The sequence below is a fragment of the Camelina sativa genome, chromosome 14 (genome assembly GCF_000633955.1).
Source record: "Camelina sativa cultivar DH55 chromosome 14, Cs, whole genome shotgun sequence".
Classification (NCBI taxonomy): domain Eukaryota; kingdom Viridiplantae; phylum Streptophyta; class Magnoliopsida; order Brassicales; family Brassicaceae; genus Camelina; species Camelina sativa.
In genome coordinates, this window is record NC_025698.1 from 26,648,466 (window position 1) to 26,668,415 (window position 19,950).

Consider the following 19,950-nt stretch of genomic DNA (forward strand, 5'->3'; position numbering starts at 1 on the left):
TTTTCAAAAAAAAAAAAAAAAAAAATGAGATACATTCGGATCAGAGTTATTGATAAGAGTTTTTGCTAAACAATCAGCTACCTTGTTATTGTTTCTACTAGTCCATTGGATTCTTGCTTCTTGGAATTTTTGCTGCCAAAAGTGGACTTCACGTACCCAATTATATACTCTGTTATACCATTTGCTAGTTTTGCCACCATTTCATTATCACCTTCAAAAATAATCTGTTGATATCCCTTGAGCCACTTGAGCTACATTTGGCGCATAACTATTGTCAAATTCTAAAATTCTGCTTTCAATACTGTGTAAACAATGCCTTGTCTACTTTGTTCTGCTGTCAAGTAAAATCCTCTATCATCTCGTGCAATCCAGGTTGATTGTCCATTATTTCCATTCTGAATGAATTTGCAGTCATAATTGCATTTGACATAGCCGTTTGCAGGTCGAACCCACTGTGATCTCCCTGGTGATCTTTGTTGATATGTTTCCTTGCTCTATTTTTTATCACCACCTCTGCCCAAATATCTATCCATTCTCTAGTTTCATCTGCAACGAGACTCAAGTCTTTTTGCCAGGTATTGACTTTATTTTGGAAGATGAGTAGGTTTCTGCTTTTCCATATTCTCCATAGCATCCATAAAGGTATGTGTCGCTCAAATAATGTAAGTGACTGGTCGTTGTAACAGTCGATAATAGCTTGGAGCTTCGTCTCAAATGGAGTGATAGGAGAACATAGAAGCTGGTTCAAGTATCCGTTTCGCCGCCATAGTTCTTGTACATATATACAATCAAAGAATAGATGTTCTGGAGTTTCTTCACCTTGATGGCATCGTTGACATAGTTATGAGGTTGTGATTCGTCGATGCATAAGTGTTGAACCTGTAGGTAATGCTTTTGAGATTATTTTTCAAAGGAAATGTTGGATTTTCGGGGCTGTCTGGATCTTCCAGATTGCTCTTTTTAAAGTTGGGGAGCCAGGGATTTCTCTCACTTTGTTGTTTCCAGTTGGAAGATTACAAGCTAACCAATATCCTGACTTCACATTATAGAATCCAGAATCAGTATAGTGCCACCCTAATAGATATGAGCAGTCTGTGGGACCTAGTTTCAGCTGTTGTATCAACAAGTTATCTTCCTCCACAAATAGTTCTTCTATCAACTCCATGTTCCATCGATATGGTTGTTCATCAAACATAAGTTCACTGACATATTTCAAATCTGTCACAATACCCTCCCTACACATTGGTGGTCGTGGTGGGTTTGTTGGTAACCAAGGATCTGCCAAGATACTTGTAATCTGACCATTGCCAATCAAAAATCTCATCCCCTTCTTCAACAAATCACGACCTTCTAATAGCGACTTCCATATGAATGATGACTTATTACCATTACGAGCATTAAAGATATTGGAATCAGGAAAGTACCTTGCTTTTAGAAATCTGGCTACTAGGCTCGTTGGAGCTTGTAATATTCGCCATATTTGTTTCCCCAACAAGGCCAAGTTGAAATTCTCCAAGTCTCTAAATCCAAGACCTCCTTCCTGTTTAGGCACACTCAGTCTGTCCCATGAGAACCAATGCATTGATCTTTGTCCTCCTTTCTTACTCCACCAAAATTTTCCTAAGGCACTGTTTATTTCCTCATAAACTCTTTTTGGCAACTTGAATACATTCATAGTGTATACAGGCATCGCCATTGCTACTGTTTTAAGCAGAATCTCTTTTCCAGCTGATGATAAGTACCGGTGTGACCAACCATTTGTTCTTTGTTTGAACTGCTCCACAACATAATTGAATACATCTTTTTTTTCTCCCTATTTGCTCCGGTAGTCCTAGATACTTACCACATCCTCCATCATTGTGAATATTCAATATTCTCCGTAGTTTTGTCTTGACGTGCTGTTTAACCCTTGATCTGAAGGTAATTGCCGATTTGTTGAGATTAACTGCTTGCCCGGAGACTCGTTCGTAGTCGGATAGGATCTTCATTATAGTTGAGCAAGATTTTGTTTGGGCATGACAAAAAAACAGAGCATCATCAGCAAAAAGCAGATGATTGATAGTAGGTCCTGTAGTATTGATCTTCATTCCTTTCAACTTATTCTCTTGTGCAGCTCTTTGTAGCAGATGGCTTAGTACCTCAGCACAAAGGATAAATATATATGGCGACAGCGGGTCTCCTTGTCTGATTCCACGTTCTGGAGTTATTAATCCATGCGGGACACCATTAATTAGAACCGATAGTTGTACTGACTCCACACATTGCATTAACCAGTTAATCTAGGTGTTCCCAAATCCCATATGTTGCATCGTATCTCGTATAAATTGCCATTCCATGCGATCATAAGCCTTTGAAATATCAGTCTTGACCGTCATATAAGAATTAGCCCACCTTTTTCTTTTTTTTCAATGAGTGGAGCATCTCATGAGCAATGATCACATTATCCATAATGTTCCTCCCAGGAATGAAGGCTGCTTGAGTCTCTGAGATGATCAAATCTAAATGTACCTTCAATCTATGAACCAGTATCTTTGAAATAATTTCAAAACTTACATTCATAGATTTAGGTATGTTGATTTTTGGGATTAAGCAGAGATTGGTATGGTTCGTCATACCTCGCAAGGATCCTTCTTCAAAGAAATATTTGACTTCGACAATTATTTCATCTTTAAAGTCTGGCCAGAATTGTTGATAGAAAGCACCTGTAATACCGTCTGGACCGGGAGCTTTAGTTGGACCTATATCAAAGACTGCTTTTTTGATTTCTTCTTCTGTTACTGTTCTCTGTAGGTCTGCATTCATCTCACTAGTTACTTTCGGTATGAATCCTGAAAATACATCCGTGTAATTACCGTTGACGTCTCTCGTTGATCAGAATAGTTTTTTAAAATATCCTTCTGCAACTGTTCTGATGTTATCATCACCACTATGAATCAAACCATTGTCATCGTCTATTGTTGTCAACCGATTTCTTGCAACCCTCTGTTTTGCTGTAGCATAGAAGAATTTTGTATGGTGATCTCCCAACTTTATCCAACTATTTCGACTTTTAATCCTCCAGTAATGTTCCTCCTCACCATAAGCAATATTCAACTCTGATTTGATGTTGTTAATCTCGTTAGTAGGGAGCCCAGAAGTGATAGCATGATCTAGCTTTCGTTTCAGAATCCTGATTCTAACCGAAGCATTGAGTCGATTATATCTTTTCCATTTTGCCATATGACGTTTGTTGTTCTTTATCCTTTCACAAAGATTAACTGTCTGTCCATCTAATTTCCAGGCTTCCACTATCTTGTTCCTAAATCCCTCTCTCTGGAACATTCTGTTGTCATACTGAAAAGTATTTGGTCGTTGAGTCAACAGAGAGCATATACTGGCTATCAAAGGGCGGTGATCTGATCCTTCAAAGGGTAAGAATTCAACTTGGGCTGAAGGGAAGATGGCTAACCATTCACTGTTTGCCAGTGCTCGATCCAAACAACACCAGACTTCATGGGTGTATCTCTTTCCATACCATGAGAATCTATTTCCCTTAGCTTTTAGATCATGAAGGTCACAAGTGCTTATCATATGTCTGAAAGGTGCAAATGATCTCTCTGGTCTCTGCGAACCTCCTTGTTTTTCTGCATTACTCTTTATCTCGTTAAAATCTCCCATCAAAAACCATGGTGCAGATCTCAAATCAGAAAGGTCTTATAATTGTTCCCAAAGCATATGTCGCATACTTGGTTCTGGATACCCATACACAAACGAACAGTAGAAAGAGATTCCATTGAATTCAATATGCGTATCTACAAGGTTTGCAGAAAGGGAAATAACTGAAACACTAACAGAATTCTTCCATAAGATCGCAATTCCACCACTCATACCTTGTGGTGGAACTGTTACAAAGCTATGGTAACCTAACTCACCAGCAACTTCTTTAACCTTGTTGTCACCTTGTTTTGTTTCTAGTAGGCATATCATGTCTGGGAGATACTGACGATGTATCTCCTTTAGGCGTCGAACCGTAGGGTCTACGCCCAAACCCTGACAGTTCCAGCAGGCTGTAATCATGGAGGTTGTGGTGGTTTAGGGCCCACCGCGCCTCTGCACTTGGTGTTCTCCCTGTGAGAACCACTTCCTTGCCCCTTTTCATTGATATCCTCACTGCCAGATATGTTCCCTACATACTGTTCCAAAAACTCCTCAAGCTTCCTCTTACCCTTGTCTTTAACTCTGATTTCATGTGTAGCCATTTGTGCATCCATAATCTCTGTTCTTGGGGTAATCCTGGGATTCTCCATCGCTGCTCGGTTATTGATTGTGTGCGTATTGTCTTCCTCCCAATCTATGATTCTAGCCAAAGCATCATGATTCGGATCAATGTCCTCAAGTTCATCCTCTTCCTCAACTATAGGCTGAGCATTATGTAAATCAATCGCCTCTGCATCAGCAGCCTCCGGATCTTCAGCAATTTCTCTGATTACCACCCCTTGATTTGTAGGTCCCATAAAAGGAGGATCTGCATCATCGTCATAGTCAGAATCAATCAGACCATCTCCACCACCATTCTGAATGAGACATTCTCCTGATACGTGTGTGAGCATACCGCAGACTTCACAAAAACCTCACAGCCTTTCGTATCGAAAGCGGATCAAAGTGTTGACACCCACTTGAAACTGAAAATTACGTTGAAAACATAGTGGATGCTCAATGTTCCAGTTGATACGAACTCATACAAACTCCACTCTTGCCGCTGCCTCCACATCATACTCCACTTCCATGAGATTCCCTAATGCGCGTCCCACATGGCCAATGACTTCCCGGTTGAGGAACTGGAATGGGTTTCCACGAATTTGAACCCAAAAGGGAATGAATGGGATCAAAAGTGGATTTTGGAGAGGCGTCCATCGTTGGAGTATCAACATACGGTCGTTGAATGCCCATGGACCCCTCCGTATTACAGTGTCAATGGATTCTTCAGTGGGCAATATGAACTGAAAGTGATTATTCGGCATGATCCTCCCATGAACTAGCCCAGTTTGCCCCCAAACGCGTGGCATAGAGGCAATGATTGATCGAAGATTCTGACGTTGTGGCATCACTGGTCGTCCCATCAGAATGAACCAGTTCTCTTCAACAGCCCTAGCCACCACCGCTGCCGGACTTTCAATGGGTTCCTCATCAGCCCCCAAATTGATGTCTTGAACCGCTCGCCTCAGATTATCAGCCATTTGTGAACGAATTTGGTAGTAGCGAAAGGGAAATAGCAAAGTTGATTTAATTGCTCGACTAGGAATTGAAGAATAAACATGAACATGACTGCGTTTATATAGAGAGTTTCTTATAACCGCTAAGATCACATCACACTGATTTCGGGGATTCAGTGTGGAGATAACTGCCGGAGTGATGGATGGGTAATTGTCCAGAACACCGGAATAATCACGACAAACCGTCGCCCAGAGATCGTGAAAGAGCGAAAATGGTAACTGCCACAAAATCGCCTTTTTTGTCGCCTTCTCTCATTCTTTTTCACGTAACTTAGTTTTTTTTTCTTATTACAGTAAATTTTTATTTGTCCTTTTAAGTTAAAATTACAACTTACTTTTTTTGTTTATTATTTTTTTCTCTTCACATTCCTAAATCCCCATTTCAAAATCTTTGACAACCAAGCCAAAAAACATTAACATGAAGCTCATTTTATGATAATTGTATAATGAGCTTTAATCATTTTGGTAATATATTCACATTTTACCCCATAGAAAAATAAATAAATAAACTCCATCTAGGTTTTAGGATGTTTTACACATAAACTAAAAAACCATTTATATATTTTTTTTATAAATAGATTAATTATGTTGTTGACAAAAAAAAATCATTATGTTTTTCCAAGAAGAATTATATAACACAATTCAACCAATCACAAAATAAATTGCAGAAAAATGAAAAAAAAAATGAGAGGAGCACTTAATTTGGAAAAAAATGCATCCCCACTAACATCAAGTACAGTAGTATGAAACCATAGGGAGTATTATGTAAGAGATGACACTATATGATCAAAAAAAAAAAAGAGAGATGACAAAAAAAAAAAGAGATGACACGATATGATTGATCCTTAAAGTTAATAAAGACCACATGGTTTTAATTAGATGAGTATGTATTAATGGGTATTAGGAAATCTTAAGAAGCTTCACGAATATGAATTGTTTGGTACCATGAAGATTAATAAAAGATCAAGATAATAATCTATGTCCAAAAACCGTCATCAAAGAGATGCAAAGAAGGCCTTCCCGACGAATTTGTTTGCAATATTGTTTGTGGATCAACTGACATCATTCACACATAAACTATCCTTATGTCGATTATAGAACAGAATTGGTTATCTTATCTATGATGCTAAAATTGTTAAAACGAACATATATATCCATATTTTGATGGTCAGACAAACTAATCAATAAGAATATCTTAAACCTACTCAATAAGAGTACAATTTTCTTAAATGTAAAATATCTACTTTGGTTGTTAATTTCTTCGTCTTCTTTTATACTATACTAGGATGTCGGCCCGTGCGTTGCCGCACGGGAAAGTAAAAAACTTGAAATGACTAACATTATTAATTTTACATTTTGAGTGTAAATTTTATGGTAATCCTTTAATTGCATAGTATAAAAATCAGAAACAATGACTAAGATGAATCAACCAAATTAATTAAATAAAAAATTTGTTGCATATATAAAATCGATTCAATGACAATAAAAAAATAATGTTAAACATATCTGAATCAAGGCTTCTTGAATCATACTCAGATAATCAATTTTGAAAGATATTCACATAAAACAAAATTTAAATCATTGTTCTATCAAAATTTACAAAAAATAATAAGAGAAGCACACAGAAAGAGTTCATAGGTGCAAGTCTGCAATGTTTGCCAAAAAACAAAAAACAAAACTGCAAGTCTACAACCAACCAAATTGACTAAAAGTATAAATCTATGAAAAATTAGAAATCACAATCAATTGCCTAAATTAATACTTGGAAGATATGATCGATGTGGGTATCTTCTTATAATTAAAAGAGGAGTAAGTTTTTTAAAATGTTTGAAATGTTGGCTTTATTTACAGTAATTGCCACTTAGTTATGCAAAAGGGAAAACATTTATCGAAATTGAAAGGAGCAAATTACTTTCGTTTGAAATATTAAGCCAAATTACATGTTTACCTCTCAATCTTTCCTGGCATTTAGCAAATTTGTGATTGATTGCCCACTAAACCCATTAATCTATAAGAATAATAAGTAGAAGTTTGTGTGACCAACACAGTCGGATAAAATGTCTAACCTACAATTTGAAGCCGTGGGGCAATGGTGAATAGAGGGGTGGGGGCTACACCCCAACTAAGGATGTATAAACAAAGAATGATGTAAATGAAGATTCTCAGCCATTGAAGATGAAATATCCTTTGGTATGTGTTGATGCGATAAACAACAAATAAATTGATTTGGAAATGAAACGAGATTTGGGCAGACTTTCAGTTTAAATTAATAAAAAAAAATAATGAAGAATAGCGAACTGAATTTTTGTATTGAATATTTCTCTTGTCCTTGATCAAGGTTTCATGTCCTTCCTTAACCTAAGTTCCCCTATTTAAACACAAAAAAATATCCTAACTATTTCCTCCGAAAATCTTGGTTTGTGATTCCGCAGTCTCGCAGTTGACTCGACGCGCCTCCAAAACGGATCCTTTTCTTGGGCTCATAACGGACCTGACAATGATCATTACAACCGACCTTTATTGGGTTTCTCCTATGGGCCTGCCTACCGTCGAAATCCAACCCCAACAGTATGGCAAATGGAGAATGAAAACTTTTGAAATCGAAGAGGCAATTGGTTTATTAGCCTAAGAAGAAAGTAGGAGCGTGTGTAAACAACAAAGTCGGATAAAATGGCTAACCTGCAATGAGTTTTGAAACCGTGGGTCAATGGTGGCTGCACCCTAATTAAAATATATAACAAAAAATGACGTATATGATGAATCACAAGCATTGAAGATGAGGAAATCTTTGGTATGGTTAATAGAGAATGACATCTTTTAAAAACAAAGAGGCATTTTGTTTGTTGGTATAAGGTTTTAAACATACAAAAAATACTATGAATAAACAGCACCTTTGATTAGAATAAAATGATTCCACACTTTCCCATAGGCTGGCTATATAAACCATCTGAAGTGGACCAACACTAAACCATAGATTAAAGTTGTGAATGGAGACATCATAAAAGCTTTTTTGAAAGATGTTTTTGTGAAACTCGGGTAAAGTCACCATTCATGTAAAAAATTATTAATTTGCGTTTTTCAAAAAAAAAAAGAAATTCACAGTTTTATCTAACATTTTTTGCCTTGGACCGCCTTTATAATCAACAATGCCTTTTACCCAATGGATTTGAAACTGCAACAGTACTACAATATTTTTTTAATAATTTTAATACAGATATACGTTCTCTCTCTTTTATTTTGTGGCAAAACAAATTTACAAAAAAATATTCTTTTTCCCTTCTTTCTCTATTAAATTATAAAAAAAATAAAAAAAGAAATAACCAAAATGTTAATAACTTATGAATAATATTATTAATTGGGTACAAAAATATTTACATAAGAAGCTAAATTTTAATTTAAATAAAATTTGGGTATTTATGATTCTAAATATTTTTTATTAACACAAAAGATATAGAAGTTTGCAGTTATATTAATTATTTATATTTTTACTAATCTACTCATACAAATATTATAGTAACAATATATATAAGTTTTTTATGAACCGCAATTATTCTTTTCACCAATGAAAAATTGTTTTGTAGTGCTAATTCGGTATAAACCGCACTTGTCCCGTAAATATATTTCTCTCCGCATGAACCACAGTTGAACCGTACTGTACTATCAATTTTTTGTCACGCACAATCAAATACATCGTTACCATTCGGACCTAAATCGATGTAGTTGTTCATGTGATGTTGTGACTTGCGACCATGATGTAACATATCTAAAAGTTCTTTTATTTTTGAAACTCTTTGTTAGCAGATTAGAAGCAACATTTCACTCTCGTCCCATTGATTTAGATTTTAAAATATTCAAAATGGAATAGTTTTTTTTTTTTGGATCAAAAATTGAAGAGTTAAGTACATAATAGTAGAAAACAATTGTTTTGTTTTGAGATAAAAACATATAGCCATATAATCAGAACATTCATTGAGATGATGTAAAGAAAAACTAAAGAAACATATTCCTCAGCGTCTTGGCTTTCCTTCTCATCGCCGTTTGTATGTTCTAAAAAACTTGTTTTATATTATATTGATAGCTAACCTAAATCATTAAATTCAAATGGCCTTGCTTCACAATTAAAATAATATTTGTTACAATGTTGTAACAAATATAACCAAATTTAACATGCTTGTTAAATATATTTCACTTTTTCTTTCATTATCGTCACTTCACCTCGTCATAATTGATTATGCTCGACACATCATCCTTAAAAAAGAAAAAATCTAATAGTAACGTCAATACCTTGTCAAAACAGCGCTATATTTTAATGGAAAAAATTGGTGACTAAAAGAATTGAAAACCTAAGATTTACACTCTAAACAAAATAGTAGACGTATCAATGGGCACAAGAGATATGTAGGTTTTTTAATTCAGGAAAAAATACTAACCAACGTTCTGATATGATGCAAGCTCAGAAGGGTTCAGAATGAAGATCAAATGCTTTTTAAGCTATTGAATAAGAAAGTTGGCCTTCGTAAGCCCAGCGATCAGAATAGGCAATAGTGGCGAGAGGAACATCAACATACGGTGTGATTGACCTGAAACAGAATTCCAATCTGTTAGCAAATTCTGTTTTAACCCATTATAAAGAGTGAAATCATTTAAAACACAACTTCCTAGCGTGATGTAAGAAAAAAAAAATCTTATTTAATGTCTCCATCATGACACAGTAATTTTGCCCCCTTCTGGTATATCCTACTTCTAAAAAGCTATCATACCTTTTCAACTTCTCTAATCAGGAGTAAATAACTAAATCACAACATAAACACAAACAGAGAACTCAAGTAAACCCAAAAGGGATAACAAAATCCAAACTTTCCGTTTCCCATACTGTTGCAGAAGTAAATCAAACAAAAGATACGATAATGAGAGATGGTGAGACAGTGGATAAATCTCACATCGTAATTAATAACCTTTTACTATGAACAATCCGAAGTATGTACAACCCAATTCTCACGTTTTTTCAAAGTTTAAAGAAAAAAATCTTTCTTCATTATAACATAATTTTTCATATGAAAATTTAGGCGATATTTATAATCCACATGGCTTAATATCTAATTATCATGTGGTTACATAACTTTCCTAATTTATGAATCAACAAAAATTAAAGGTGAGAAATATGAAGTTTCTCAGGAGGAATAACGAAATTTTAAAATGCTACCAAACAAAACGGAATAAAATCAAAACTGTGAAAAGGTGTGCCTTGTGAGAGTAAAGAATCGCAACCAAAACCGACTGCGTGTCGCTAGTGAGAAGTGAGTCTACGACGAGGTTGTGACAAAGGAATCACAATTCACGAAAACTAATACAACTTTCAGAAGAGGGAACAACACCACTTTTTGTTTCATGGTTGTTTACGTTTAGGTAGATAAATCAGTATGAAGAGGCACAATTAAAGGTGGTGAAAAATGAGAATAAAAAGAGGCGATGCTTCACATAAGACGTGAACAAAAGGTTGCAATTGAAAGACACATCTTTTGGTTTAGTAGAAACAGGTGATGCTTCACATAAACGTGAACAAAATGTTGCGATTGAAAGACACATTCTTGGTTTAGTGACTTTTAGCAAACATAAAAAATCACAGCCCCTCGATAAAGATAAAGACTAATCTCAACCGTTGGATTAGAAAGATGACAAAAAAATGAGTTTGCTATTATATATAGATCTTTGTAATTGTCTCTCAAATTAGCTGGAACAAACGATCCATAGTGTCGTGTATGTGTATCTATCAACCAATTTTAAATCTGATTCAAACTAAACTAGAAATAATCCCCAAATAGACTAAATTACACGTACTAAGTTACCCCTCAATAATATGATTACAAGTTCCTATTTTCCGGGTTAGAGACTTTTTTCCCCCAACATATTTATTACAGTCTTATGTAATAGAAAAATTCAAAAGAGATAAGACCGGAAGATGTCCGTAAAAAAACAAAAGAAACTGTCAAAAACAGACAGTAAGATCTCCACTAAAACTGGGTTTGAAGAACATGAAAAAACCACTTTCCCGATTCACAAGCAAAGACAAATCTCTAATAGCTAATAAAGCAATCCATTCCTATTAATAGACCACGAATACTCTTATATTTAAGAAGCTCACAAGCTCATTTTTTTGAATCAAAAGCTCACAAGTATTTGTTTGTATAACAAAGCAAAAGGTAAAACAATAAAAAACAATCGATAAGTAATAATGGCTGGAGGAGCTTTTGTATCAGATGGTGGTGGTGGAGGAAGCTATGAAGGCGGGGTCACAGTCTTTGTCATCATGACCTGTATTGTAGCCGCTATGGGAGGTCTCCTCTTTGGTTACGACCTCGGAATCTCAGGTCCGTAAATTCCATATTCGCCTTTTCCTTCTTCCTGTGTCCATTAACTTGTTTTGAGTTATTTTCGTTTTGGTTTTCTCTCTACACTCTAGTTTCGGGCATTGTAATGTAACTTCTTTTGTTGTATATAGGAGGAGTGACATCAATGGGGGAGTTTCTGAGCAAGTTTTTCCCGGAGGTGGATAGGCAAATGCACGCAGCAAAGCGAGAGACTGCTTACTGCAAATTCGATAACCAAATGCTCCAATTGTTCACTTCCTCACTCTACCTCGCGGCTCTTGCGTCTTCCTTTGTAGCTTCGGCTGTTACAAGGAAGTACGGACGCAAAATCTCCATGTTTGTTGGAGGGGTTGCTTTCCTCATAGGTTCTCTATTCAACGCATTTGCCACCAACGTTGCAATGCTCATCGTCGGTAGATTGTTGCTCGGAGTCGGTGTTGGATTTGCTAATCAGGTGAGTCAACAACTTAATCATGGTTATGTTGTTTAGATTCCATTTTTCAGCTCGGTTTGGTTCAAATTTTTCTTAGTTTTCGAGCCGTTTTTTAGTTTATGGTTCCAAACTATAGTCAAATTACATTTTCCCCTCGGCTAAATTTATCGGTTCAGTTTCAGTTTGGTCTAAAATTAATTGAAACCGTTGAAAGAATATATAAAATAATTATTTTTTAATTAATACTATCTAATTTTGGTATAAGAAAACTGGTTGCACAAATCCGGTTTTGATTGATTTGTTTGCTATAAAAATACTGTTACTGTGTAGTTTGAAAAGTCTGATTTGGTTTTGTTATGGCTCATCTTCCGATTATGGTTAAACTTTATTTTTCCACAGTCTACTCCGGTTTATCTCTCGGAGATGGCTCCTGCAAAGATCCGAGGAGCACTTAACATCGGGTTTCAAATGGCTATAACCATTGGGATTTTGCTTGCAAACCTAATCAACTATGGAACATCTAAAATGGCCCGGAATGGATGGAGAGTGTCCTTGGGTTTAGCCGCTGTTCCGGCAGTCATTATGGTTATCGGATCTTTTATCTTGCCTGATACACCAAACTCAATGCTCGAGAGAGGCAAGTACGAACAAGCGAGAGAGATGTTACAAAAGATTCGTGGAGCTGATAACGTAGATGAGGAGTTTCAAGATCTTTGTGATGCTTGTGAGGCTGCTAAGAAAGTGGAGAATCCATGGAAAAACATCTTCAACGAGGCCAAATACAGACCCGCACTTGTTTTCTGTTCTGCGATTCCTTTCTTCCAACAGTTTACTGGTATCAATGTGATCATGTTCTACGCTCCCGTTCTCTTTAAAACTCTCGGTTTCGGGGATGATGCCTCGCTCATCTCAGCGGTTATTACGGGTGTGGTCAATGTTGTCTCTACCCTTGTCTCGATCTATGCCGTTGACAGATACGGAAGAAGGATTCTCTTCCTTGAAGGAGGCATCCAAATGATCGTTAGCCAGGTAAAAATGCTAGTTCCGAGTTGGCGTATACATGTGAAAAATGAGAACATTTTCAGTTTCACCAATGTTAATATAAAGATGATTGCTTACCTTACATATATTGTTTGATGGGTCAATTTGCAGATCGTTGTTGGTACCTTAATTGGTATGAAATTTGGAACCACGGGAGCGGGGACCTTAACACCTGCAACAGCGGATTGGATCCTAGCTTTCATATGTTTGTATGTTGCAGGGTTTGCATGGTCATGGGGTCCATTAGGATGGTTAGTACCAAGTGAGATCTGTCCGTTGGAAATCAGACCAGCGGGACAAGCCATCAACGTCTCCGTCAATATGTTCTTCACTTTCCTCATTGGACAATTCTTCCTGACGATGCTTTGCCACATGAAGTTTGGTCTCTTCTACTTCTTTGGAGGAATGGTTCTGATCATGACCATCTTCATCTTCTTCTTGTTGCCGGAGACAAAAGGGGTTCCTATAGAAGAAATGGGAAGAGTATGGAAGCAACATCCGTTCTGGAAACGTTACATCCCAGATGATGCTGTTATTGGAGGAAGTGAAGAAACCTATGTCAAGGAGGTTTGAGAGCTAAAAAAAAACTGAAGGTTTCAAAGTCGAAGCATTGGTTGTGCTTAGCCACTGGTTTTTGGTTGTTTTTTCAAGGGAATAAACCAACAAGGATGTGAGCATTCGTGCACGGGATTGGAAGAAAAAGAATGGAAGTTGTTGAAAAAAAAAGTCTTTAATGTTGAATTCTTTTATCTGATTCATTCCAATAAATCCAAGCAAAATTTGTTTTTTTGCAGAGAGTTGCATTTGTTTTTCGATTCTTTTTTTACCACAAAATGAAAAGTGCAAAAAAATTGCAAAAGCCAAATCCTATTGACTGGGAACAAGACTGCGATGATCAGTCATGCTTTTAATGAACGATCTACAAAAACCTAACTAACTAGACAATGGCCAAGTATAAGCATATAAGATATATATTTCCCTATGATGCTTGTTTGACTCTGATAACAACTCTAAGTCTTCTTTTCTATTCGTAAAATTTGTTGCAAGATATACACATCAAACGAGAACCGGTTGATGAAGATCACAGCTGAAGAGGTTTGTTTACATCAAAAAAAAAAAAAATACAGTGTTGAAACAGAGGAATACCGGTGGGAAGAGAGACGATTAGGCAACAGAGATCGAGCTCAAAAGACCATCAATGTACTCCTTAAGCTTGGCCTTTGTAATAGCGCCTTCCCTTCTGCTACCTGGAACTTCCTTCCCGTCCTTGAAGAGGATGAAATGAGGTAAACCATAAACCTTGTACTCTGCTATCAACTTGGGATTAGCGTCGTGATCAATCTTTACAATCGTCAATTTGTCATCATATTCCTGCGACAAAAGAAACATTTTCGAGTTTTAGAAAATATGTTTAGTCAGTACTCGGTAGTTTAATGTCTACTTCGTCATTTCTCTTCAAATCTATTTCTCTAAGTACTTGCAAAGGAAGCTCTACTCTAGACACTAGCTGACATTTTTAGTAGTTTTAGAGCTACTGGTAAAGGATTCACAATAGTTTCTCATACAATATGAATCTCAAAATCCCAAGTTTGTATCGTCAAATCATGCGCGAAAATCTCTCATCTCAAATTAACTGATCTCATTCAACTTCAAAACAGTATGAATTGCGTGATCATCAACACAGAGAATCAAAAGAGAGAATGGATGAATCAAACCTGAGATAAGGCTTCCATGGCGGGATAGATCAATTTGCAGGGACCGCACCAAGTAGCGACGAACTCAACCAAAACCGGCCGTTCTGATTCCAGAACCGTACTCGAGAACTCACTCTCTCCAATCTCTTTGATTCCGCCGCATCTTATCGCCGAGCTAGTGAGTTTCCTGGTTCGTCTACCACCGGGCCTGAACGAAAGTAGTTGGCGGTTAGCCGCGACGGAGGTTACTTGAACTGAGCTCAGAGGCTTGACGGAGACGGAAGAAACAGCGGGAGAAAGTGAACGAACCGGAGAAGTGAGATATGATCGGATAAGAACCGTCGAACTGGAGACGATAGAGTCCATGGCTTCTTCGTCCACGTTCTCCTAATCCTCTGTGCTGTTGTTGGCTCAGCGGACCACGTTTGTGTGGCATAGGAAGGAAAACAGGTGATCAATTTGTTTTAAAAGTCCAATACTTTTTTATTCTTTCAATTTCACCCCATACTTTGACAAAATCATTCCAAACACCTTAACAGGTGGGCCGGGCCTGAAGCCCGTTATTCAAAAAGATTGAGTTAGGCGAGACAATTACAGATTCCCTGAAACGTCTCTCTTTCTCTATCTCTCTCTATCGTCTTCAACGTTTTCTGAGATTTGCAGATTCCGTCATGACTTCCGGCGGAAACTCAATCGAATCCTCCGTTGCGGCAGAGACGGAGAAGATGTTCTTCTGCTACCAATGCAATCAGACGATCACAATCTCTATTACTTCCTCCGCTGATCCATTTTGTCCTCTTTGCAACGGAGGTTTCCTCGAAGAATACGTAGACCCTAACCCTAATCCAATCCCCAATCTGATTCTCCCGATGTCGGATCTAATCTCATCTCGCTTACCTTTCATCCCAGTCATGGACTTCACGAATCCGAGTTTCTTAGGGCAATCGATGGAGCCACAGTCTACTACTACTACTCAGCAACAGCCTGATGCTTTCGATCCGGTTAGATTTATCCATAACCATCTCCTGCAACTTCAATCAAGCGGAATCAATGTGCAGTTTCTGGTCGAGAATCAGAATCAACTCTCCGATCCAGCTAATCCGTTACCAGGAAACCACGGAGATTACTTCTTTGGGCGTGGTCTCGAGGATCTGATTCAACAACTAGCTGAAGATGATCAGAATCGATACGGAACTCCTCCAGCTTCTAAATCAGCCATCGATGCGCTACCTACTGTGAAAGTGAGTAAAGAGATTTTGCAATCGGAAATGAATCAATGTGCTGTTTGTATGGATGAGTTTGAAGATGGTATTGAAGCTAAGCAGATGCCTTGTAAGCATGTGTACCATCATGATTGCTTGCTTCCGTGGCTGCAGCTGCATAACTCGTGTCCGGTTTGTCGACATGAGTTACCCACGGATGATCCTGATTATGAGAACAGGACTCGTGGAGGTCAGACGAGTGGAGACGGGGAGGGATCATCTGGTGAGACGCATACGCCGAGGAGGTTTAGTATATCGTTTCCTTGGTCATTCAGGAGACCAGATGCAAATTCGGATTCTGGCAGTGGATCTGATATGGATACCAGAGAAGACGATTTGGATTGAGGTTTGTGATTTTCTTCTATCCCGCTAATCTGGCCTCTGATGTCTGTGTACAAAGTGGTTTACTTCTCGGTGTGTGAGAAGTGAGTGAGAATTGGTAGATATGAAAACTGATTCATTGTTGAACTTAGAAGTACCTCATAAATAAAGAGTCCATTAGTGTATTAGACACTTTTTGAAAAGTAATTGGAAAAGTAGGCGATAGCATTTGAATTTTGTAGCTTGACTTAAGTATGATAAGATTGTAGATGAAATCATGCAGAAGTATAGTCTTTTTTACTTGCTCTTATCTACTCCTCTGGGTATCAGTAGCTTTCCTAGCTTACTAGTTGGTCTATGAGAAACGAGACCCACCTAGATTATGATGCATGAGTCTATGAAAGTCATAACCTTTCAGTGATGTTAACGCCTAGGTCTAGAAAGGAAATGGTCATTGAAGCAATGGGTTACTAACTTACTTACTATGTTTTGGGTTTTGAGTTTGCTTGCCCAGTTTTTTTATATTGCAAGATTTCGTCTTTACTCTGTATTTTAGCATGTGGTTTTTCTCATCAGTATGTCGATAAACACTTTTTGTTTGCCTCGGTTTTATGGTCATGCTGAAACATAAGAGCTTTTAGATCCAGGATTTATACGAGGATATTAGAGAACTTGTACGTACCAATTATGGCACTGACTCTCTGTTATTGGTGACAATGATGAGAGTGGTACAGTACAACTGTTTTGGTCTAGCCAGCTTGAGTCGAACTGGTCTAGTATGTTACATATTGGCTTATAACTTGGGGTTTGCCCGTAAAACCGCAAGACCGTATCTAAACTTTGAAAAATCTGGTCTATTCTTAACCCGTTTTCATACCTAGTCTTAGGCTCATAGCTCTTGTGTTGTGATTCGATCACATAAGATGGTGATGAGTTGTTTTTATATTATGTTTAATGCCTTAAAGCTAAACCCAATGATGGTTTTGTTTGTGTGCAGTGTCTTAGCTTGGATTGGAAAATAAAACGTGAAGGAGAGCCGAACCATACAAAGAACAAATACGTTTTGTTTACACTCATAAGTCAAAAACTAATAAGAAGATGAAGAAGAAAACTGTATATTGCCTTTTTTACTCAGGGTTTCACTCAAATCTCTTGTGTACATATCAAAACGTCTCCTTCTTTTCGATTCGTTAGGGATTTGTTTATATTTTACGAAAGTGACAATTTTAAAATTGTAATTTTATCTGTACTGTAATTGTTATCAAATTGTTTACCGTTATGTAGTTGTTGTGTAATAATAATTTTTAAAGATCAAAATAATCTTTTTTCAAATAAATATTAGCAATATCCGTTGTCGGTTGTTGTATTAATTATGTTAATTTATTTTAGTTTATGTAATAATCATAAAACTATGAAAAAAATTTTGAGAAGATTTTTTTAATAAAGTTTTATGAAATGATATTTTAAAAAAGGGTATTGAAAAAGATGTATTTTTGAAATTCTCCCTAAAAATACATATATAAGAAACAAATTTACGAAATGTCAATAATACACTTTATTTATCCAAATCATACAATATCAAAATATACCACTTATTTAAAAAATATTGTTAATGATTAAAAAAAAAATGTTACTATGATATTCAAAATTACCTAAAACATTTAATTAAATTCTAAAATTATTTAAAATTTGAGATATAGTAGATGATGATGTGAGAATGTTTATAGGATTTAAAGGGATGAAACTTACATTTCTAAAATATTTTATTATACATATGCAATTTTTTTTTATACATATGCAATTGAAAATAAAAAATAATAAGAAGACAAAGAAAGAAGGAAGAAATACATAAAATCAAAGAAATAAAATGGAACAAAATATAAGATAAATCTAACAAAATATATAATCACACTGTTACCATAAGTTTTGAACCCATGCAATAACATAAACAAAACAGAGAAAATATTCAGAATTTGAGATATGGTTGATGACGATGTAAGAATGATTATTTTTGGGATTTCATGAAAGTTACATTTCTAAAATAAATTAATTAGAGGAGTTACAATTATAATTTATAGTGTGTTTGAATGAAAATAAATGGAAAGAAATAGTCAACTCTTAATTTATGTAATTCCAGTTACAATTTAGTAGTAAAGTGTGTATTTAAAGTATAGATTAATGTACATTATTAAATTTTAATTAATTTAAAATAAATATTATTTTAAAAAAAATTAAATTTTTTTGTTAGAAATACCTTTTGTGATATATCTCTTTCCAAAAATACATCTTTTTCGCCTTTTTTATTTTTGTCCTCCTTTTATTTTTAATTACCATTTTTTCGTTACATGAAAAATATTTTATTTAATAAAATGAAAACCAAAAAATTTCCGCCAAAAAAAATTTCTGAGATATTTTTCCCCCACCAAAAAAAATTAGACAAAATGTTTTTACAACCCTTATAAAAACCATATAAAAACTTTGTAAATACCTTATAAATGAAACAACCCTTCCCGTTTTTTTTCTTATTTTAATAATGTTAATTCACTAGTGATCCCATACCCAGTAACAACCTAACAACAATCAACAACAGCGGATAACAAAAACAATTCCATTAAACCAATAAGAATTCCAACAATAACAATCCAATAACCAACAATACAATAACCAAGCTCCAACATTCTACAATGTTATATCAACTCAACTCTAGCAACCTAACAATAGCTAGACCACAATCAATCAAGTCTCTAGAACATCCTCCTCTTCATCGCCCTGATTCCACAATCACACTTTGCCTTTACCTACACCACAAACACAAATTGCAATGCATGAGTATTTTATAAACACTCAGTAAGGCAATCCTCCCATCTACTGGGCTATACACATAAGCAATGGATACATCTCTAACCATCAATAAACAATCAACAATCAACAATAACAAACCAAGACTCAGCATCAACCGACACCAGTTGGAGGTTGCGTCGACCGATGCAAGATCTGCATCGACCGATGCAATGCTGAGCATCGTTTTCCTCCGAAGCTTCTCGCCGGATCTTCGTTCCTACAACCACAAAACTCGATCCCCAGCCACAAGAAAGCTTCCCAACGTCCCAAATAACAAACTAACAAGCCTATCCACACATAACAAGCAAATCAGAGATATCTCCAGCTTAGATAAGTCATGGTCATGCACTTACCTTTGCCACAGAAGAAATCCGACCCAAACACAGGAAGAAAACGCTCCTAGGAAGTTCCTACCACGATCTAAGCCTCAGATCTCACAGGAAAACGCCACAAACTCCCAAGAATCTCCCAAAAACGCTTAAGAACTGATAAGACCTCTTTTCTCTCTGGTTTTTCTCCCAAAACGGCTGAACTCGACGAATGAGACAAAAAAACACGACTTAAGGGTTTTCCCTAACCCAAAACTCAGCGTTTAACTTAACTCGTCCGCAGAAAACTAAACCTGCATCGACCGATGCAATCCCCTAAACCGGGATTTTGGTTCGCGGATGTTACAATAAAAATCTTATAAAAAAACCTTTTAAAAATCTTGTTAACGCATTTACAAGGTTTTTATAA

The 19,950-nt window shown here is 36.3% G+C and overlaps 4 protein-coding genes across 4 annotated transcripts; 2 read left to right on the forward strand and 2 right to left on the reverse strand.

The window, feature by feature from the left end:
• Positions 908-1,696, reverse strand: LOC109128735 (uncharacterized mitochondrial protein AtMg00310-like). Its single transcript, XM_019235597.1, has one exon. The coding sequence runs from the start codon at positions 1,694-1,696 to the stop codon at positions 908-910; it is 789 nt and encodes a 262-aa protein (XP_019091142.1).
• On the forward strand, positions 11,429-14,003 carry LOC104742560 (sugar transport protein 9). Its single transcript, XM_010463575.2, has 4 exons — positions 11,429-11,620; positions 11,752-12,074; positions 12,453-13,082; positions 13,206-14,003. Exons 1-4 carry the CDS (start codon positions 11,485-11,487, stop codon positions 13,665-13,667), a joined length of 1,551 nt encoding a protein of 516 aa, XP_010461877.1. The 5' UTR covers positions 11,429-11,484; the 3' UTR covers positions 13,668-14,003.
• LOC104742561 (thioredoxin X, chloroplastic-like) lies at positions 14,101-15,228 on the reverse strand. Its single transcript, XM_010463576.2, has 2 exons — positions 14,810-15,228; positions 14,101-14,465 (listed from the first exon to the last, which is right to left on the reverse strand). The coding sequence occupies exons 1-2, from the start codon at positions 15,152-15,154 to the stop codon at positions 14,259-14,261; spliced, it is 552 nt and encodes a 183-aa protein (XP_010461878.1). The 5' UTR covers positions 15,155-15,228; the 3' UTR covers positions 14,101-14,258.
• LOC104742562 (E3 ubiquitin-protein ligase RING1-like) lies at positions 15,381-17,654 on the forward strand. The gene is made up of 2 exons (XM_010463577.2): positions 15,381-16,396; positions 17,369-17,654. The coding sequence occupies exon 1, from the start codon at positions 15,460-15,462 to the stop codon at positions 16,393-16,395; it is 936 nt and encodes a 311-aa protein (XP_010461879.1). The 5' UTR covers positions 15,381-15,459; the 3' UTR covers position 16,396; positions 17,369-17,654.